We start from the raw sequence: 24709 nt of genomic DNA, 5'->3' as shown, positions 1-24709 counted from the left end.
CATAATTTCTTCCATCAATGACATCACTAAATATATTTTATAATATTTAATAATATTATGTTACACGTCATAGTCGCTTGCCTGTAACGAAATTTTTGATTAAAAAATTTGATAAAAATTTGATTAGTACTCAAAAAAATATATTATTATCATTAATATTTTTCACCACAAATTTCAGCTCACCAGGTGCATCAAGCGTTTGGTGCCAGTTTTTAAGCCGCCCATATAGTTGGGTGGAGGCAACTGGCGTGAATATTTCTAAACCGAGTGGTACTCTTAGTAGTCATTTTAAATAATCAAAAATTAAATTCATAGTTCGTAAGGGACCCGGGTCCGTTAATTTAATTTATGAATGGGGTCGGTGCGACTAATTTGAGGTCACTCGTCGAGCCACTCATCTGAAGTGAACGCGGCGACGTCGGTAGTTTTTTTTCATTTATTATTCAAGTACGTACTTATAATGTTTGGAATGGCAGTCCATCAAGCGTTACTATAATAACATATAATCGGAAAAATGTATATACACGTTAATCGTCCCACTGGGGCTGTTTAAACAGTTATTTGATTGTCCCAATCAATTGAATTTTGATCGTGAACTGCATTCGTGTTTCGTTTTCAAATCATCGGCTTATTATAGTACATTCTATTTTGTTTTGTTTTTTCTCTCGAAAATTTAATCAAGTTCATAAGTTTATTAAAACATTGATTTCATATACTTCTTAGGCGGAAAATTGAAATAAAAATATGCAGGCAAAAACTGTACTTAAAACATAACGTAACCAATGAAACATATTTATACTGTCTAAATTACAATGAAATGCTTAGAACAACAGTAGTAAAAACAATATATAATGACGTTATAATATTTTAATTAATCGCGAATAACGATAATTTATATCTCTGTTTTTCATACACAATTTTACATTGTATTCACACAAAATTTGTGTTTATTAACGTGAAAAAAGGTATTTTGGTATTTTTTGAACACGGTTTTAATAATAAATTTTATTTAATTATTTAAATATTGTTTTCTATTGTTACCTTGCAGTTCATAAACACGAGCTTTCTATCTATGCAAAGTTGCTGATGGATCTAAAATGCAAGTGTGCGTTTAAACTACGATATACCCTGTTAACTCGGTTTAACCTACACAAAATTATAATTACTTACCGAGGCTATGTATATATACACGATATGTGCGGTGTTCAGGGATCCACGCGAGATTAATTATGCGACTTCGCGTAGTATATAGTTTAAAATAGTTGAATCATTTTAGTTATTATTATTAAACTTTTTACCTCTCGAGTCTCGACGAAGCCGCATGCACGGCAGCTCGGCGAGAACCATATGCCCTACCTACGAATATTTCTTATTCAATGTTTTCTGACGGCGTTCCAGGGTTTATCTGCAGTTATAATTTATAATATTAATACTTCGATGCGATATCGGTCCGAACACGCAGCTCTCTCGCTCATCTGTCATCGATGAACGCATATAATAACGAAGTTATGTTAAAATAATAATATTAATATATCGTACGGTGCCGTATTTGTGTGTGCGTCGATCGTTGTAATAGGCATATTGTAATAGGTTTACGTTGACGGACAAAACCGTCGCGCCGCGTCGTCGCCGTCATAATAATATATAATATTATATTATTATAAAATATTGACGCGTTTGATTGGTTTGCAGCTGTGCGTGACTGTCATCGCTGCGACGGCGGTGGCTTAAACTTGTCATGCTCACGCGATTATTATTACTATTATTTAATAATATTATACCGTTCGGTACGATATTAGGTATATTATGTATACGATATATATACGTAGGTAGGTACCTATTATGTTCAATGATATTATATTATTTATATTATTAATATCCGTGCAAAATATACAAACGCTGCAATGGTGGCGACGACCACGACCACGAAGACGTCAGGTGGTGTGATGAAAATACAATAACGATACGTCTATATGACTATACGGTTTTTGTGTGTGTTTTTATTTCCGGTATAGTTCCTGTGAGATAAGTCCCGAAACGACAGAATCGGTTCCCGGTTAGAATATAATATAATGTAATTCGCTCTATTACGTAGGTGTAATTTATTTGTGTGTTAGTGACATTGAACTATAATCTAAATTAAAATAATTATTTTTTAATAATATTATGAATATACGAGTACTATGTTTAATAAAATGAGTACCTACTTAATATTGATTTAAAATAAATCTTTTACCAAATGACGATATATATGTATATATATACATATATACTGTTCTATACACTTTTGAGGCAATTCAACTTAACGCGGGGGTTGGACAAGAGTAATTCACAAAAAGGTAAATTGGACGCAAGTAGCTTTTCCCCCCTCGAGAAGGTTCTCGTGTATTCCACAACTGCTTCTAAGATTTTGTTTACAAAATATTAGTCTTCCGTGAAAGTCAATGCCAAGTATACAGCTATGGAGCGGATCTAAATTTTAAATAAACAATCAAGTTAACTTGCCGAGTTTATATTATTATACTAATTAATATCAAATGTTTGGTTAATAGTTTTTCTACCACTCTTAATGTTAAAATCATCAATCACCATTGTCAACTTTACACTCATCAAAAGAAATCCTTTTTTTCCTCTCTCGGAAATCTCCGCTCGACGAATCCATCATCACTTTACAACGCATATTACAAAAATTTGATGGACTTGAAGGCAAGTCAAATTTAAAAACCGACGCGTTTACCTTCGTCTACTATATGAAACACAATATTTTTCACTGATTCAACTGCTGCTACATACTTTTACGACTCGCACGATAATTCTTCTTTTCTGCTGCAGCCTGCAGCGAAGACGTATCGTGAAGAGATGATCGGTTTTTTCCGTGTTTTTATTTTTTCTAAAAATAATTGTGTACGCGTGTTATACTGTTCCGTTTTTTCGTTCGAAAAACATTTACAAGTCAAATTAAATAATTTCATAAACGGTAGATACGTATTATTATGTTATGGAAATCGATAATAATTGAATAATACGACAATACTGTAGTTTTAAAAATACGTAATAAAATATGCTAATAGGTAGTTTTTGTTTGATTTATAGCATTAGAAAAATGTCTTCAATATAAGTGGTTTTATTGTCCTCTGCATTATTCCTCGCGTTCAAAGGAAAACTGCAGAGGAAATCGCTACCACTTCATAGTATTACTTAGACACGATTTCCGATCAATCGATTGTGGGTGGAAGAATGGTTGGTAAAAAGTGAAACAATAGAAATTGGTATCGTCAAACATTCGAAAAAATTATACAGTATACAAACAGAATCTTTTATCGTATCTTGAAATCAAAATTATACATCCAACGGTCACGTATAATTACAATTTTAAAACAGTAGGTACCTATATATTATTTAGTTATGCATATACATCGTCCTCGTATAATTTATTGGTGTTTGATGCGAAGTCGGGTGTGATTAGTCCTCGGGGGCCAAATTATTATTACTCATACCTGTTGATGTAGGTACATAGTCCGGCGGCGCCACTAAACATATAATTTAACATTCACATACGACTGGTAGTTGATGATTTGAAAATACGCATTAAAGTCTGAACGGAACGATGACTGCATTGGTAGATGTGCATTTTTTCTTTATACATAATATAACATTATTTTTGCTTTAATATCTTCAACTTTAAAGGTGGTTTTTAGGTAAAAAATTGGACTGAAGTTTTGGGTAAAGTCTATACTTTTAAGTAAAAGGTTCCCTGAATTTTTCAAAATGATTAAGAAAAACTTATAATAAATCACGAAAAACGACGCAACACATAATTGACATTTTTAACAAATATTTATAGTACCATATTTTAAACATGATACATTTTCATAGTATTTTGAGATATTTATAGACATTCTATAATTTATAAGATTTTCAATTATAGTATTTTATACTTGGAAGTGTAGTATAGTATTTCTCAAAGTTGTTTCACAACAAACTGAAAATTTCAAAACTGAATATTCAAATGAAAAATAACGATTTTATTTATTCTGAAGTTGTTCAAACAATATTATTCGCGGAAACTTGGAACTTTTTGCAATTCCGTAGATTATTTAATATAAACAATTTAATTTTCAACGGAGGTGTTTAGATTAATTTTAAGCCTTTTATACTACGAGCCTTTTTATACTGTTCTACGATATGGCGATATCAACTTAAAAGTTAATAATAGCTTCGCAGAATATTACATAAAATAATTTTTAATATTAATATTATTATAAGATTAATGTGATTTGTTTTAAGCAAAAGTTAGTTCAATCTACCGTATAACCATTTGAAATATAAATAAAGGTACCTACCGCATATAATTAAATTTTCTCAGAAATAAAGACTACTGTTGATTTTGCTTCACCCTGCAGCACACGCCCATAATTTATACTGTACTCCGGACAATTAATGTATTACGCCGTGTCGAGTTCGATAAGGTTAGCAGTCAAAACTAAAACCGATATTTTTTGGGTGGGAGGTGGAAACAGCGAGACGGAGCTCTTTTACTATTTTTTTTTAACCCTTATTAATTATTACATTTTTGAAATACACTATCAACGTTTAGGTATATTGTTATATTATTATAAGTTTAACTTATATATACATAAGAAACTGTACATAGAAACTGTACGTGCCAATTTAAACATTAAATAGATACACCGTAGCTGCAGATAACACGTTTAGGAGGTATCTCTATACAATATGATAAAATGTAAAGGCATGCACCATTAGAGTATACGTAGACCATATTTTAAATTTATTATCATCGGTTGTATTACAACATTACGTTTAGATATTTACGATTATTTTTCAAACCGTGCGGTACGTCACGTGTACAATAATAACGATAATATCGTCTGGAATCATATAATATTATATATTATTGCTGGTATGAGAGTGCACTCAGTGTAGAGGACGACCGGATAGTTAGTCAGCGTTTGCTCTGGACGTGGTAGACTATAGTCCGGAGATTTTAAAGTAGCGATAAGTGACCACCGCAGAAAACGGCTATAGGGTGGTAAGGGCATTATATAAGTTTATTATTATCAGCGCTAGACTTCTAGTGACGGGGGAGCTGAGTACTTACTAACCTTTTTCAGAAATTTTAGTGCGCCTCGACTTTTTTTTTCAATAGAATACGTAGGACGTTATGCTGTTTTCGTAATTTACGGGCTTTATAATGGCATCCCTTAGATCCTTATAAAACAATATTTTAATGACGCCCTATCCGTTTTTCGTTTATTTAATAAGTTATTTTTAATATTTTATGTAATATTTAAGTTGTAAAAACATTTCAAAAACGTCTAAACGACGATTAATACACGACTTTCCTACCAAATCACCTATACATCTATTACAAATACTTTTCAGTTATATATCGAAATAGCGTGTAGTAGATACAAAACATTAAATTAACTATAAATATTAAAATATTTTAATAAACTTACGTGGGTGTGTTTGACAATATTTTGACGTGCCAATTCAAAAACTACGCACGAGCCTATAATGGCATACACGGTTAGACACGCATCCCGAATACAAATGTAACCAACGTGGGGTTCGTAGTCGAGCCGAATTTTCAGAGATATTCCCATAATTATTACCCAGTTGTGCGTGTGGACGGGTGGAAGGAGCGTTATTGTGAACCGAAATGATTCAAATTGTGGAAATATGACTTTTTAGGTTTCGGTACAAATTTATGAAGCACACTCGTAGTACACCTTTTTGATCTCGGTTCGAATTCGGGGAAAATCGCATAAACATAATATTATTATTATTATGCGTAGGTAGGTTGGTAATATACGTATATATTATTTTGATGCAAATCACGAGCTGCCTCATTTCCATATCATACGCCAACGCGATCGTCGACGTGCGCAAACAGATGACAATAATAATAATAGTAGTAATCATAATAGCTTTCTCAACATTTTCGCTGTGGTAATGACAACGAATACGTATAATATCGTGTCGCATCCACACACGCTATAGCAATATCGTACACATAAAGTCCTTCCACGCATGTACCTTTGTTCGTATACGTATTATAGCCTATAGGTACCTATATTTAGTTTGAGGGAAGAACGTCACAGTAAAATAAGTCGAAAAACGACGAAAAAAATAATATTTGCACGTAATGTAAGTGGGAAACGACACCAAATAATATTAGAAAAGTTTTGATTATAACCATAATGTTATAACATCGGTTGTGACTGTGATATAAATTTCACGATCTAGTGTTTTGCCCCCCCCCCCCCAAATGAAGGACATACGCTTTCAGTGTGTGAAAAGGTTTTTAGACGCACTAAAAAAACCGTAAAAATCCGTGTAAATAAAAAATCTACATCGTGTTTAAAAAAATAAAGTATAATGCAAGTCGTACATATACCTATATATATATACGCCGGTTTTTATTTCGTGGTTTATATAAAATTCAGATTACTGAGATGAGACTATAAAATCAATGGAACTCCGAAAACGGGTAATTTGTGCTCGTGCGATATAATGTGTAGTAAAAATAATCGAATCAGATTTTGAGCGACGAAATCGGTTGAACGAGAGGCATGTCTGGAAAGTTTTTAAACAAATCCTAACCCGACGATCATAAAAACAACAATAACCGATAACTGTCATCGTTGTTAGTAGTCGGTACAGGTACCTATAAGTACTGTTATTATTATAATAACACGTATTATATTATTATGAAAATATTAACCGTTTGATTTCTACGTTGAGACAAAGAAAGTTTTTCGTTTAAGTTTGAATCGTTGCATTTTGTCACGCGGGTACGCCATATCGGTATACGCACAATATTTTTTTAGGATTTGCAAACTTTTTAGACACGCTCAACGCTGTACAATAATAATATGCTGTAACATATAATATTTATATTTTGAGATTCGTCATAGTAATGAAATAATATATAATTATTATATATAGTATGGTGTACAAGTATAATGGCGATTAAAAACTGCATACCGTGACTCCACGTTTGTATAGCGTACAGCTGAGGCCACAAGTTTAAATTTAGAACCAGTAGGATCCAACTTTAATATTATAATATTTATATATGTATTTAGTGCCATTTTTTTTTATATCTGTGCTACAATTATACAGGGTGTCCCGTGAGGATTTACCCATTGCGATATCTCCTGAAATAATGGACATATCATAATTCTGATTTTTTAATAAGACTCACAGGAATAAGAACTACAAATATTTTATGTTTTATTTATTTTAATGTTTTGGTAAAAAAGTTAAAAAATATATTTTTATTTAATTATTTTCAAAAAAATCGAAGATAGCCATTTTGTAGAGTTAATTTTTCTGAAAATATTGACGTTTCAACATTTTGATTTCATTAATTTCCTGATTTTTAATATTTTTTCTAGTTTCTAGAAAAACAATGAATTATTTAATACCATAGTGGTAACAAATACAGATAACGAGATATCGCAATGGGTAAATCCTCACGGGACACCCTGTATAGGATGATTCATCAAGCATACCACCCCCTCCCACACCATTTATCCGTAAATATGCATTTGTTTAAATTCTGATTGTCCAAAATATTGTCGATTATACTCTTTAAGACGTCTTTGTTTTCAAATATTAAAAGATTAATTATTATACAATTTATTATTTGTGGAGTTTCACCATTGGCCCCGTGTATAGTTCAAACATATCATTGTCATTTACTATGATCCTTAAAAGTTGACGTTTAATAACTTAAAAATTAGTCTTTAGAAATTAAATTTATATACACGGAAATTTCAATATAAGAATTAGGTACTTACTTCAGAATTTCTGAAGTTTAAATGGTTTATTCGCATTAGAACAAAAAATTATGTTAGTAACGCCACAACGTGCTACTTAAATTTAAATACTCGAGAGTGTTGGTAATATAATTTTTGTGTAATTAAAAATTTCAAAAATCGGAATTTGAATAAATATTGAATTTAAAAAATAATATCAAGGATAAATATACTCGATAAATCGGAAAATAAAACTGCAAAACACTGCCCATCGTGCAAAGTATATTGCGTGAGAGCGGTGAAGCGGTTTTTGGGTTGTTTGGATTGAAGCGTTTTAACCTAACTCAATCTTCCGGTGAACATAGTAGTTTATTATAACGTGTAGCAACACTAAACAGTTGTAGCGTGTGCATAAATTTGTACTTAGATTTTGATGAGTTGAACTCTATTAAAATTGCAGTTACAAGTTGACCGCTGCTTAGAATGTGTCGGTACCGGCGAGTTCATCGACGTGTGCGTAGAGCTTTTGTGACACGCGCCGTTTAAAAAACTGGCCACGGACCAGCACTAATATAATAACGCAGTATACCGGAGTGTTTTAAACACATGATGAATTAACGAACAAAATATTCAGTGCGACAATTTAAAATCAAACACGTGCATATTATACAAGTATACAAAAATATACTTACTTGAGACTTTTTATAAATTAGAATAGGTACTTTTTTACATATTATATAATATGTATTTCAAATAAATTTGAAGTACGTTCAGAGAATAAGTATTTTAAATATTAATTAAATTTAAAATTACTAAAAATCGCAGTTTATTTTTATATATAATTATGTGCACAATATAATATTATGTTCCCACTGAATTAAAAATAATAACTGTCTAATAAATGTTACTAATGTTTTTTTTTTTTTTTTTTTTTCATTAACCTTTAAATACTTGTTTGAACATTATTTCTAAATTTTGTTTTAAAAGTATTTCGACTAGTGACAGTTTAATCATGTCTGCACAAAATAATTAAAAAACTTAAAATGTTTATTGAATAGTTAGTAATAATAATAATAATAATATAAAACGTATACACTATGCATGTATATTTTAATTAGTGCGTTTTGGAACGGCGTTTGGATTTTGTGAACTTATCATCTCTATACGATACTATATACGTTTTTAGGTACATTTTACCCGTAACACGGAGAGAAAGGTTTTAGGGTTGATAAGAAGATGGTTGGCGATAAAAGGGAGTTTATATGCGGATATTATAAGCCCGGTGATATGATGTTGCCTGTATACCCCGGAAGTAAACTATACACATAGTTGTACATTGTAATAGTTGAACAACTACTGAATACTTTTATCATTTACGAGTACAGTGGCGCCGACCTATATAACTATAGAGAATGGACCGATATCACTTTTTATTCTACTGATACACGATATTCTAATGTAAATATTACGCTTTATATTATGGCGTATAAAACCGATAACCAATATCTTAAAAAACGAACATTTTTAGTGGAAACCATGAACCATCACCGACAGATAAATATGTGATAACAACTATATACCGAGTCATTAGCCTTATCAATAAACAATTTGTACACATATTATATATGTATATTGTATACATGCAGTATACACAACGATAAATTGTAACAAATGTATATTAATGGTGTATACAGGGTGATCGGTGATACACTAAGCATTTTTATTTCTTTATTTTTACCAATATTGCTGCTATCAAATTATTTTATTTTTGAAAAATATAAATACACTTAATAAAGGCCATATTATTTTCGATTCGTTGAAACTTTTTTTACCACTTAAGGAGTGTTCTGTGGATATACACAATACTGTTTTTTAATTGGACACTTTTCCCTCTTTTCCACTGTAAACTATATTAAGTGAATCATATTTCTAAAAACTTTTAACGCATCATAATTAAAATTCGAATGAGTAGTTTTAAGCTATTTATTTTTGCATACTAAGGATAATAAAGTCCATGATAATGGACTATAATTGGCACGATAAAGGGTTATGACAATTTGAACACTTTAGTTACTAATATTAATATATGAACATTTATAACGTGTGAAAAAGGTCCAAGTATAATATAAACACGCGTGAGTACTAGATCTAAAATTATATATATTTTAAATTTTTATAAAATCATTTTTAAGGACTATTATCCTTTGTATAAACAAATTTTAATAAGGTTCATCATCGTTTTCAAAAAAAAAAAATAATATATATATATGTTAATAAATACATTAAACAATGTACAATAAAAAATAAATGATTTCATTTTAAAAGCAGAAGTTTAGGTATATCGTCTAATAGAATAGGTATTCCTTAACTAATAAAAATAAACTTTAAGAATTTTAAAATATAGTCTGTATTTTTGAAATTTCTAAAAAGAAGAATTAAAAATTTGAATAAATGAATTATTAAATGAAAAATAAGGATGAATAATATTCGTTGAATATGCATAGTGAATCATACCGTATATTAGATTTTTTTGTTAATTTTATACTATATACTATACATACAATAAATATATTGTATTGTGTATCATATAAAAGTGTTAGTATATTGTTACCATAATAAAATCATGATCACTGCAACCATAATCAATTTCCAAGCACATCACAAAACCAATCGATCCTTTAAACAAACCCGGAAGCTATCAATCCTGAGCCAGTAGTGATAAAGAGGGACATTTTATAAGACATTATATATAGACTTCATCTTGTATATAGTTCTCTGTAGCTTTTTACCAAAGTTATTTTTCCTTAGATAAATTTCTTCGGTTATATTTTTTTTATAATTGATTAATCGTTGTTCTCCTAAAACGTACCTACTCTGCAATTATCATTATATATTTTTTTTTTTTACCGGCCGACAATCGCGAAATTAGTATTCTATATAGTTTTCTTTGTACACCACACAATTATCGTTAAAGTTTATTATTTGGGTGTGTTTTTTTTTCTGACCGATTCAAATAGATAAAAATCGTAAATCCTAACACGAACGTCCACCCCTCTTCCACTACATTATCCACCTGAACGCACCCTCTCCCCGTGCACACGATGACCCGCCCTACACCCTACTAGGCGCTAACCCTTTGAATAATTGTATTTAATCAGTAATCTAACTTTTAAACTATATACACTGCTAATGTTGCCATGGTTATAGACAGCGATACTGTCTGCCAACGTACTGGCGCCATCAATTCGTTTCCCCTATACCGCCACCGTCACCGCCGCCGTCGCTTTTTTCAAGAGAGACCACTCCCCAAGAACAACAGGCATGCGACGACCTTTTGTACTCGTTTTTAACAATCACGTCTAATAAATTGTATATCTTTATTTGGTTTCGTAAATGGAAAAGGGAAAAAAACGGAATGAGAAAACTTTGTTAACGCGAAATGCCCGCAGTGCATGCGACCCACGAGAATTTCTAAAGTGCATTTTCGTATATTATTCGTTTACACTAAAGTCCTGAAGGTCCGTTTTGTCTCCCCAACACTCGTTCTCTAAATATCGACTCGGGTTTTATACGAATTATTACAGTAGAACAGGAAAAACGATAATTACTTAAAATAAAATACAACAGTCAACAATATAATACTATTATTTTCTATTTCAAAGATTTAGTCTGAGCTATTAAATAAGCACATGTGTATTGTAGTGAGTTTATAGTAAGTGTAATGATTGGTGAGCTGAAATGATTCACCAATCATTCACATTCTCTTTTATTTTAGAAAAAAAAAATTTATATATTCACTAAATAATTTAGACTAGAATAATAGGGTAAAATTAATTGTAAAAACAGTATAAAAAACTTAAAAATTTTGAAAATTGTATTCCGATATGAAGAATTTTAATGAATTCATTAGCAAATGAAAAATTGGAATCAACACACACTTAATAAATCACTATGTATAATAATATTATACATTATAAACGTCGGTAAAGTTAACAAATCAACTGCTATAATAATGTCAACAACATAGTATGGCCCACGTGGAGGTTTTTCAATAATTATAAAATTGAAATCTTATTAATCCATAGATCAACCATTGTAATATTAGATTTTTAAGTATAATTTATGTATTTCACCGATAGTTTTTGTTCTGTGACAATGAATTGTACCTATGCATATATCAAATATTTTATACAATGTAAACGAAAAACGCATTTATTGGAATTGTGCATTTACTGTGACCAAAGATCGGGGTGAGTGGAAACCGGTGCGCGGTGAGCAGTCATAAGGCGGTTTTCCTGGTAAAAAATTATACTTGCTTCTGACAATTTTCAAATTTGACATGTTTTGTACCACCGCAGGACGGCAGAACTGCAGTATTCGCGACTATAATAATATATGCACCGAAATGGAAACGCTGTCCAGTGACCGCATAAAAAAAAAAAGGCCGATAATGATATATTATGCATACGATATAATAGTATATATAGGTGCATTATATTATTGTCACACTCGATATACAATGTCGAGCGTTTTGCATTTTTCCGTCCCTGCCACCCTTCTCCTCCACAATCGCACGCCACTGTTGCAGTCATATCGACGCCACGTTGCAGTTTGGTAGTCGTGCGGCGGCGGCGGCGGCGGCAGATGTGACTGCATCTCTATAATTGAATTTATTATACGTCAAAGTTAAATCGCAATCCGAATAATTATTACTATATACGATTGCACGCGGCACGCTCAGCTAATTTATTCGCTATATATGTACACGCGATTTGTTGAGCTGGCGCAATATTATAAATTATAATATTATATCGCATAAATACGTATCGCATACTCGCCGGTCATTATTTCACAAGTATATTATAGTATAAGTTCGCGGCGTGAATTGCATGAACAATATAAATGCGCTGCGTATGGACCCGAGGCCGAGTAGGGTGTCGAGAAATTCGTGAGGAATGACGACGTGAACATACAATATTATATGCGGTATTGTAATGTAATATATTACGGTGTGATTGAGAGTGACGGGCGACAAAACAAAATGAAAATAGAAAAAAAAACGGAAGTGAGAATGTCGGGGCAGATATAATAGTTATTATTATTGTATAGTATACGCCGCACGAGTATGAAGATTTTTGTGTGGGTAGAATTAATAACGAGTAGGTTAAGTAAATATATAATACGAGAGATGATGGTTTTTGGAATACCCGTGTACCTAGCAGCTGTACGTAGTGTCAGTGGAAATGCACTAGGAAAAATGTAATAGTATAAAAATATGAATAAGTAAATAACGTGTGGAATTGTAATTTCAACAAAGGTGGTACAAAGTAGGGGTGGAAAGGTGGGCCGTGACATGTGAATGTATAGCAAACGGAGATGATAAAATGTTGGAGAGGTCGATGGAATAAACATAAACGTGCATACAGGCGGATGCGAAAATTTAGTACGCAAATATATACAGTATAATATTTTAAACGTAATAAAAAAAAAATAATAATAATAACACATCCAATCTTACGCAGTTACATGACGTAGGCATATATATTATATACGTTAAGATCAAAAATTGAATTTGCAAATCTATGCAAAGTAATCAAAATGCCTTTTGAGTAGACGCTACATCCTCCAATATAATTTTAGTTAGGTTATAAAGTTATAATGTGATTTTTTTAGTGGAGAGACACGACCGACGTAATTTGATGTAAGCAATATTTTAGAGATAACAGTTATGGAATTTTATTTTAAATTTCGACCTGCGGTAGAACATATTTTTATGGCGATTAAATTATTTAAATTACTATGATTATTATTATTCCAATATTATCGTATACTATTATTATTATTAGTTACATTTAAATTTGAAATCTATTTGTGCCAATGTAATATAATATTATAGTTATTTTTTATTTAAATCAATATTATATTCAATTTTAGAAGAAAAAAAATTCACTTACGATTTTTCAATCGCATAATATAAAATAAAATTTTTATACTCAACAAGAGTTATTAAAATATGTATATAACTATTCTGATATACTCAGCACTAAGAATAATTAACATTATATTATGAATTTTTCCAAACATATAATATTACTTATGACAATTTTATTATGATTATTTGTGTTTGCTCGCTGTGAAATTATAATAATACTTATTATTCTATATTAAACTATTTTAAGTATGGATGGTAACTAGATTTAAAAAGAGCAACGTTGAGATGTAAATCATTTTATCATCTTTTTTTAATCTTTTTTTATTTTGGCAAAATATTTACCTACCAATTATAATTTCTAACGTAAGTGTACAATTAACTACGTTTTCGTATTTAATAACTCCCATTGGCTGTTAAAAATAGTAATTTTTTTCAATGAAATATTTTTTTTTGGTTTTTGGTATTCAACTAGATTTGCGCGAAAACGAAAATAGTGTTATATTTTATCAAACGACATAGTTGTGGCATGAATGCGAGTTTGTTTTCAGCTCAATATCTAATTAAATATAATATGTGAATATATTTGATATTTATCAATGATTAATGAAAATAACTTCTAATACAGTAGTATGGCATTATGCCAAAATGTAATAAAATTTTTTATAAAAATAAAATTACTGTACGTTTTAAAGTAAATAACCACGATTAGTTAACGTATATTATTATGAAATATTTTTATATTTTATACTTTGGTAATTTTCAACTACAGCATTAATCTGCTTTAAATATGATTTTTTTTTTTTTTGCCACAAAAATGAAATATTTCATAAAATGCATTCTATTTAAATCTCTGTATCGTTGTCGGAGGTGACCTAGTTACGTATATATATATATTATTATATATATTACATTTGGGCATGGCAACACACGCCTTAAAAAAAATAAAAGTTTACTGCGGCTAATGGGGTTGTAGCGTGAACTGAACTAAAAGGATTTTAAAAATTGTTCAAATAAAAAGACATTATTTAAATTAGTATTTAGTACGTCGCAGGTAGGTATATTATTATGTATAGTGCAGAAATAATAATTGTATTTTAATAATATACATCAGTATTTAATAATATTATTATACTTTAAGTTTTTTCTCGATTAAACAATAGTTATATGGGTAGTAATGCCGCTGAAGACTAAGGTCACCGAGAGGATATATTATGCATAGTACCTGTATAATATTAAATTGATTTTTTTTTTTTTTTGTCAAGCGAATGATTTTCATTTATAATATGGTTCCGTGTTCAACCACAGAAGAACTTCTTGAAAAAAAAAAAAAAATACCGATCGCGTCACCAGTGTTTGTTCCATTATGTTCCGTCTAGAACGCACTAAAACCGCAGTCTGCTGCAGTGGCGGCGGCTGCTATTCAACGAATTCGATCGTCTCGGTTAACCGCCGGCGCCGCACTATTTTCGACGCAATTCGTTGGGAAAAATAAACAAAAAATAAAAAATAAAAAAAAATAGAAAAACGTCGGTATTATTATGCGGCTAAATTTACACGTAAACAAAATAAACAAAAGAATAGAGACACGTGTATGCATCACGGGAAAACGGAAAAACATTGCAAACGCCAGTCAGACCGAGTCAAGTTTTTAATCGAATGTATATTGTCATAAATTCAGTGCCTGGATCAAAATGCCAAAAAAACTATTTCTAAATAAAAACCAAAAATGCCTTTTTAACGTGATAAATACGCAAGCAATAGTAGGTATAACGATGATGGTCTAACTTTCGGTATTCTTAACGGTTCGTCTTGTTAGATTATCGATTATGGATAAACGATGGTACATTATTGGAAATAAATGTGATAATGATTTATATTTATATTCTTCGACTAACTTATTAATATTTGTTATTTGTTTGTTCTCTGTAAGCCATTAAATCCGTTAACCGCTGCCCCGCTGGAAACAGACGAAAACTTTCCGTGCATTCATCATAATTCATATTATACAGAACGATTGACATTAGGTACGGTTGGAAAAATATCCTAAAACTATAGCTATAGCTAATATTGTGAAAAAAAAAATTTTCTATATTCCATTAATAAAATAACCCGATAATGTTAAAAAATCTACATCAAACGACTTATGTACTCGGAACGCATTATCCTAAAACGCCCGCCCAATAACTAATACGATTTGCGTTGAAATCTCGGCTCAGTTTTAATATATAATATACAATAAGTACATTGTACAATGGTGATCGTCGTTTGGGCTAAGGTATAATAATATTATTATGTACTAATGTCTCTATCGATATTTCCGTTTGCCACGCGCTCTGATCGTACAATACGTGCAATAACGCAATAGTCGTCCGGTGATTAATTAAGACGTATATATTTTCTGCCGGGTTCGAATCGCACAGCATCAGCGGCGGTTTCGCGGTCGTCGGTCGCGAACCACCGAGGTGGTCGATAACCACGAGAGCAGCAAAAACGAAACAAACGAGATATAAATTGAACACCCGGCGGAGACTTTGTGGCTGGCAATTTAAAAAATTAAATAACCATTAGACGCAGTGTGTACAATTGAATAATAAAAATAAAAAAAAATAAAAACCAAAAGCTCCGGTTCGACGCGGCGCGGCGGCGGAGGCGGAGACAGAAAGTAAACATACTTTATATTCATTCGTATAATGATTTTATACAAATATTTTCTTTTGTATTATCGCGATGAAGTTTTTCCTCTTTTTCATTGCGCAGCTGCAGCTAGAAATAATATTATATAGGCAATGACTTATTTTTGTTCTCACACAGTACAATAATACTATCAACAACCACTGGCTTCTTGTCATATACTAATATAATTACCGAAAATACACGCGTATCCAAATAGTAATATTTCATGTGCTCTGAAATTTTCGCGGAACGAATGAAAATCATTGTAAAAGCGGATAATTATTTTACTTCAGTAAGCGTGTGAAAAACGTTTACGTTGAAAACAACCAAAAAAAAAAAAAAGTTCAAAAGGTATCCCAACCGGTGTTGAAAATATTTATTTTACACAATTTTAAGTCGTTATATTATAGAACATAATATTTTTTAAGTCTATTTTCTATCGTTATAAATTTTTAATTTCTTCTTTTAAAGCAGAATAATTTTTGAGTGCCTTGATTGTTTTGATCCTATTATGAAAAACGAATTTTGGCAAAGAACTTAATGAGTCAAATGTGTTTAAAGTTTGGTTTGTTCATAGTGTGCTTATTCGGAGAACATTTTTTGTGCCTGGTAGTTGTGAATTAGGCACCCATATAAATAATGTTTCGTAGGCAGCTATATGTTTGAATATAAACGGAAACCTTACTTGATTATTGTTGCGTATAACGATAATTTATACTAAAAATAAATTTATATTAATAATAAAAAAGTAGAAAAATATTTTTTTTAAATTGTACGCCGTTTGTATATGATAGGCTATTTTTTTTATTGAAAATCTGCAAACGCCCTTAATAACCTTGGATAACTTCAGACAAATGGGGCTGTTTGTTTAATCATAGTGTTTTGAATGTCATATAACATAATACACGATATAACTGTTTTTTGGAATAATGTAAGTAATTCCAAAAAACAATTTATTACTATTTTATTTTCTTGTATTTTTTCGGATCAAACATTAAGAAGAACCAAATATTATTTCAAATACTCAAATAGGGCAGACCGAAATGTTTTTACCGCGAGCTTAAATATGTATATTGCATTTTTTGAACGTAAAAACAAAGTATAAACAAATTTCAAGCAGTCGAAATTCGAATATATTTACGGAAAACAAACTATCAGCGGGGGGGAAAAAAGGTAAAATAAATTACACATAATATTTTTACTATATTCTATGACGTAAACGCATAAACGTGTTAATCCATTACAGAATTGCTTATAAAATATTTATACCTGATGCGATATCATCTGCAGGTAACTAAATAATAATAGATGACTACGTAATTCCGTACGGGCTGTTTCAGAGAATGAAACAGATATAAATTGCAGGTCACTTGCGTTATGGTGCGCAAACTGACAGTAATAATGATTTAAAATTTATAAGATCTCATGATAGATATTTTTTACTACAGTTGTTATGATTATGAACTTTCCGTTGAAAATCATGACGTCTCTGCAACCGTACGCGTATACACATAGTTTTATATTGTTGTTATATCCGGTCGTTATTTTTATAAAAGTAAACTTACCTCGATTATAATTCTATAAAATGACATCGGCAAATCCGTCTAATCCAACTCCGTCATACTCATTTCTATTCAATTGTTTTACTAAAACTCCGTCGAGTTAAGTGTTTTACTTGTTTTTACTTCCTCGAATATTGTCTTAAGAAGCTTTTATTTTAATTGCTAAGCAGATAGTACGTTTCCTGGTAGAATATATTGTTTAACCATAAATAGATGTACGTAGATGTTTCTGACTAAATACATTAACATATTATACAATGCATAAATGATAAATCGAACTTCTATACCAACTACTAAATTACATATTTCACACAACTATTCATTTTCGAAGCTGAATAAAGCTCACGTAATGCCACGTCAGATCACTCTTAATATTCCGCTCGCACACAAGTGTTCAACATAATATTATACTAAAATATTCAATACATCCATTAATAGAAAATTATGGATATTTATGATCCCGCGAACTCAGATAGGTAGCTACTATTTGTTTATGTACAGCAGTATGCTTTTTATTTTAGGAAACAGTCACACGGATCGTATTCAAAACAATAGTGAATTGAAAAATATTATACGAGCAAGCTATGTATTGTGTTTGAAATATTCTTAAGATTTAAACACAGTTGTCACAATCGTATAATACAATGTTGTTATAATAAGTCTTTCGTTCATGTTTGGAAAATGATAATAAGTTTAAAGTTAATAATAAAAATAAAACATTAATTTATTATTGCAAATTTCAACATGAATATTATAGTATTTAATAGCATTAAAAACCGCCCTACATTATAACTTGTTCCATTTTAACGAGTGAACCCACATGCGTTTCATACTAGGGCGTATAAAACATAAGTACAAATAGTAAAATATTATTTATACGCATCTTGAAAGATTTTTTAAAAATAGTTTCGCATAAGACTTGGACGCGCGTCTTTATAACACAGAAAGCGGTAATAAATCATTACACTCAAAAATACAGATATCAACAGCTATTATATCTAAAAAAAAAAAATAAATAATAATAAACGGTTCATGTAATATATTTTCTTATTTTGCTTCCATTCGCTCTTGTCACGTTTTTTTTTTTTTTCATAAGACCACTGGAAATTCTAAACATTAACAACCTTATTTATGAGTCTTAATATGTCTTCAGCTTTCATTCGTGCATTACACGACTTATTAAACTTATGAATTGCCTGGATATGTGTTATCTTCAAAGAAATCCGATGAAAAAATTCAAAATTGTATTGAGAAACTGTTCAATATTATACGCGGCATGGATCACCACACACAATATAACCTATTGTGTTATTTTATTACAATATAATATGTTTATTGTTTATATTTATATTATACAGTTCAGTGCGTCATCGGTCGGCGTATCATAATTTCCCCCCGCTGATCACCTGATTCACGTCTATTATAAATGCAACGTTATCAAATTTTCTAGAGAAACGTTCTAGGCACAATATTATAATATTACTGCGTAAATTATGCACTGTATATTAAATTCCGACGGATGACGATTGCCATTATGAAAAATTTTTTGTACAATTATAGGTATAGGTATCAGTTTTGTTACGAACCCTGATATTTTGTAGACCAACCGGGAACTTGAAATATTTACTTCCAACCCGAACCAAACCTCTTTAAAAAATATTAAAAGAATTGTTAAATCTAGTTTAATACGTATGACCCGTCAATAAATATATAACGAAACAATATTGCATTAAATAATTACATTTTTTTCGATATTGACTATCGAATTGAGTGTATTAAATTTAATTTTTAAGCCGAACGATCATAGTTCGTTTCAATTCAAATAATAGCAATTATTCAAATCAAACAGAATACTCAAAACTTGGATCACTTTGGTTTGAAATCAAAAAGTATGCTATTATTTTATTAAAATATATAGATTATAAGTAGGTACTTTGTGGTTTTATTTGACATTAAAATACTCGTAGATATAACTACAAATCAAATTGAAACGTTTTGAATACATAATAATATTATGAGTATATTTCTGCGACATGAAAAAATATATAAACCTGCATAAATATAAATTGTAAATTAGAGGTCTCACTATATATTTTTTTTAAAATTGATTAACTACACACTACGAGTATAATATATTACATATACGAGGCCGCGAGTAGTATATGTACATCAATTTTCATACGCATAAGCCCCATAATCCGGTAAGCCTTTGCTGTGCCATTTGACCAATCAACCGTGTTTTTGATCTAATAAGACATAACAAGCGTTACGCATTACGCCATAACACGAAACAACGTTACAAACAATTAACATTATAACATATATTATTATTAGTTATAGGTATGCATTAAAAAATTAGGACGTCTTGTATTATAATATTATTACAGACAATATCCGCGACTGCACTCACGATATTTTAATAGGTATAAAATAAGTTTCATCAGCCTTTTTTATTCAGACGATTTAAAAGAAATTAAAAAAATAATAACAAGAATTATTATGTGTATGAAATAAAAACTTAAAATACTTTACAGGTGGTCCCATGTCCTTGCCGTTGCTTGTTGTTGCGTGCTAACAAAATCCTATAGAAATTCTTTAAAAACACTTTAAAACTCAGGTCGGCCATCGTGTAGTTATTACTGAATGTAAACGTAGGTACTAAAATTAACTAAACACTTACTACAAATTTGAAAGAAGATAATATTACAAAGTAAATGATAAAACATTATAAGTTATTTTTCAAACACTATTAATCATTTGCTTAACTTATTATATTTAGGGTACAAGAAATCCCGCACGCTTCTATCGCTAATCTGTCGTATAGTCGCCGAGTAATATTTTTCATTAAAAATTTATTTTACAAGCTTATTATTGGTACAAAAGACAAAACGTGGGTTAGTTTGATTGTCAACAACAGATTGGCAACAAAATATATAATATAAACGTACAAATTAAATCGTCGATATGATGATATGCTACAGTGTCGTTGTAGGCTTATAACGGTATAGAGGTCAGTTAAAAATAAAAAACACAAATTTCAAATTGTAATACCCACGAGCCGCGTTAATCCAATTGCTACGTCCTCATCATTGACGGTGGTTTAGTGTCGTAGATCGAAATTTATTTAGGTAAAAGCTGAATCTGACTTGTGCCTAGGGAAAAAAATACCATAAATATGTCAAGTGACGTCCGCAGCTAATCGCCGTTCGGTATACGAATTACGTTCGGATATAATAATATATTTTATGGTATAAAAATCAGTTTTCCTGTTGTTTGTGTATACTGGTAGTTAGGTATAACTCTGTTTCCATACAATCAGTTATGCGTTAACGACCAAAGCGATTACACAATCTTTTAAAATGTAACTTACTATTAAGTGGAAAAATAATAATAAAAGACAGCGTTTTAATAATGTCGTTTTCGTGAATAAAACAAACTTCACTCGGTATTACAACACCGTTGACCTATAACAGTGTTTCTTAAACTTTTTTATCCGTGGAATCCTTTTCTGTGTCCACTTTTATCGGGGAACCCCTACGTATTTTTTAAAAAAATGTTAACTATTTTTATTTAGCTTTCAACAATAAGTTACTACAGTACCTACGATAATTAGAACCCCTACTCTGTTTCAATAGTTTTAATACATAAAACATTTTTCCCCGCTAGCTAATTTTTAGTTAGATTTTTTAAAGTGATTTTCTTGAAAATTTTGAAAAAAGTGTTCAAGTTTCGTGGAACGCTGAAGTGATTTTCGCGGAACCCCGGGGTTCCATGGAACACAATTTAAGAAACACTGACCTATAATAATAATATGATCTGATTAATCACGCGATATTCTTATTTCCATACTGTACTGCAAAAAAATGAATACGTCAATATCATATTATAATTCACAATACCTGTCGTCTACGGTGTACAGCGAGAAGCTGGTGATCTCGCGGGTGACATAACCGTGTGCCTTATAACAAGTAACGAATACAATATCACATGCACGACCGAATGTAGTGTTGTTGAACACGTGTAAACTGTGTTACCGGCCTTCTTTGATGAAACGGAAATTATAATATTATGCACACCGTTTTATGTTTTATGTTTACCTCTGTTTAACACAATAAGCGAATGTTCAATACTTAATTTATTTATGTTAATGAATTACAGGGCAGGTGTAACCGAGAGAAACCGCCGTGCAAATATTTCCATCCACCGCAGCATCTCAAGGACCAGCTGTTGGTAAATGGTCGTAACCACTTGGCCCTAAAGAATGCATTAATGCAGCAAATGACTATGGCTAGTCAACAGATAGTGCCGGGGCAAGTTCCTACAGCAGTGGTGAGTCCATTAAACTTGTATATTGCTTACGTCCCGAACGCATAAATATAATTTCAGTTTAAGTACACGAATTAATTTATACAGGTGTAATAATAATGCTATATAAACTATAATGTGCCCGCCGGGGGGGACGCGTTCGCTTTATTAGATTAGAAAATGTTTATCTTATCACGTTGTGCTCGTGCGCGCACACAAATACAAACATAATGTACGACTTTATAACCTTCGTGATGATGTACGAGCACCCCGCAAAAGTAATTTCGATTTATTTAATTACGTTTTAAAAGTAAAAACATTTTTAATGTAAAACAGACGGTTTAACGTTTACGTAAAAATCTACATAATCCCTCGCTGATTCAGGTATAAATCGTTACGTAATCACAATGTAGAGCGCATTGGTAATTTAGCTATTATTATTATTATTGTTATGGGTGCTTGTACGGAATTTATTTTCGAATAATATCCGGTTTAACTGTCAATAAATATGATTTTAAATTTAGTAAATCGATGAGTTAATCTGCTATAATACGTATATTCTAGGTAGATACACCTGAGTGGCTAGGCTCAATAGTTAGTTTGAAATCGAAATTGCATCGTTAATAACTGAAACTGTCGATGTTTTCGTCGTATTGGTAAAACGTAAATTTAAAAAAAATAAAATTTGTATACTTTACTCGTATGTCATATTTTATTAGACAATAATATTCTAACGGAAGGTTAAATATTTTTTTTTTATATTTGTTTAATTATTTAAATCATCTTTTGATAATAAATATAGTTTAAATTACAATTATTATTTTTGATCTGAATTTTTAATTAGAAGTTAGAACCAATGTCTAATAAAATATATGTACATTTTATTGGTTTGGTTATTTTTTCGATTATTTTTGTCGTCTACCCTGTAAATACGATACGTTAGGGCGACAACTATTTTATAATACAGCATGATATTATCATACGATTACAAAAATAACACTGACAGAGGCTTTGGGTAGAGTTATGGACTAAGTAGACCAAAGTTGCACGGATTTGTGATGTTGGGTGCAGGTAAATGCAACGAGGGAAGTGAGACACGCCGATGTTTAATATTCAATACTATTGTTCGCATTTTTCCCTCTGTGATACGAATTATTTTATGCCAATGCGATTGTCGTATACCCCGGGGGTAGAGTATAACAATAATTATATACGTTGGAAAATATAAAAGCGACCCCGCTTTGATTTTTAATTAATCAATGACATTTGTTATAAATTATTGTACAGCCGTGATTGCATAATGCATATTGTACTATACATATATTGTTGCTACCGTATGGTTTCAGTACACGTAGTTTTCGATTCCGAGTCCTATAATAGCACCGATGGTTATAATTTTTTATTTTTTACTCGTTCGGCACGCCCTAGTTAGATTCATAATATTGTGTCAATAGTGTTTTAGTGGCAACAATTTCATCTTTACCGAGTCCATCTTCAATATATTTTTATTCCAAGCTGCGGTGTAATCATTCAGTCTCAAAACACCAAAAGATTTTCCCTTCTAAAATAAAAACATATTGTAAAATGGGAAAATAGATTAAGTATAATAATAGTACATACAAATTCTAATAAATAATTGATTTTAGTAAAAAAGTATTAAAATAGTCAAATTTTGATAGGAGGAGGGTAGATAAGTGTGTATATATAAGTATCGGAGGGATGGTTAATTGTTATAATCAATTAATATTTTACTATACTCGATCACAATGATTTTTATTGTTCATTTAATTCATAATTAATGTTTACCAGTAGATACTCTGCCAGAAAATGATAGGGTAACAAATTAATAAACGGATGCGACAATTTCTTATTTTAATAATGAAGAAAAAATAGGTCAATGGGGGGAAATGGTCTAGATTTTTTTTAGGTTTTTTTTTATTTTTGGAAAATATTAATAGAGTTGAGGTGTAGGAATTTTTCTATACGTGACCGCCGCTATTTATAGTAATTTGTCGTATTTATAATAATCACCATGTACTACTTCCATCGCTATGAATAAAATAAAAATAAAGACGAGATGGAAAAATAATATATTATATTCTGTTTTAATTTCCATGTGCCATGTTCGAGAAACTTCGGCCCTATTATGGCTATGTATAGGTACTTAGTATAATACGTTCGGGCCTGTACGAGTAATTTCAATCGACGTTAATGGGAGTTTGTTGACGTCCAAGACGATGACAGAGTATTCGATGGGACTTGTCGTCGCGAAATAAAGACCTAACCCATATACAAACCAATATCTCTCCGGCGCAGACGAAATTAGCCGAGACACGCGAACCGATGTTTTTATTTTATTATTCATCTCGGGGAATCCTGCAGCGTCGGAGCCGCAGCGTAAAGTGCCACCCGACATGACGTAATAAAATATAAATGGGCAGATCGCGAGC

At 30.9% G+C, this 24709-nt stretch overlaps 1 protein-coding gene across 4 annotated transcripts in view; it reads left to right on the top strand.

The window, feature by feature from the left end:
- Positions 1–24709, top strand: part of LOC114122537 (protein muscleblind) — a 160715-nt gene that overhangs the window by 108500 nt on the left and 27506 nt on the right. For all 4 annotated transcript variants that reach the window (XM_050207835.1, XM_050207834.1, XM_050207832.1 and 1 more), the window contains one exon: positions 22113–22283. In XM_050207835.1, the coding sequence (XP_050063792.1) occupies positions 22113–22283 (171 nt within the window). The remainder of the gene's footprint in view (positions 1–22112; positions 22284–24709) is intronic.

This window comes from Aphis gossypii, chromosome X (genome assembly GCF_020184175.1).
Source record: "Aphis gossypii isolate Hap1 chromosome X, ASM2018417v2, whole genome shotgun sequence".
In the NCBI taxonomy this organism is placed as follows: domain Eukaryota; kingdom Metazoa; phylum Arthropoda; class Insecta; order Hemiptera; family Aphididae; genus Aphis; species Aphis gossypii.
Note: the sequence above shows the minus strand (reverse complement) of the source record. Positions and strands in the feature narration are given on the sequence as shown.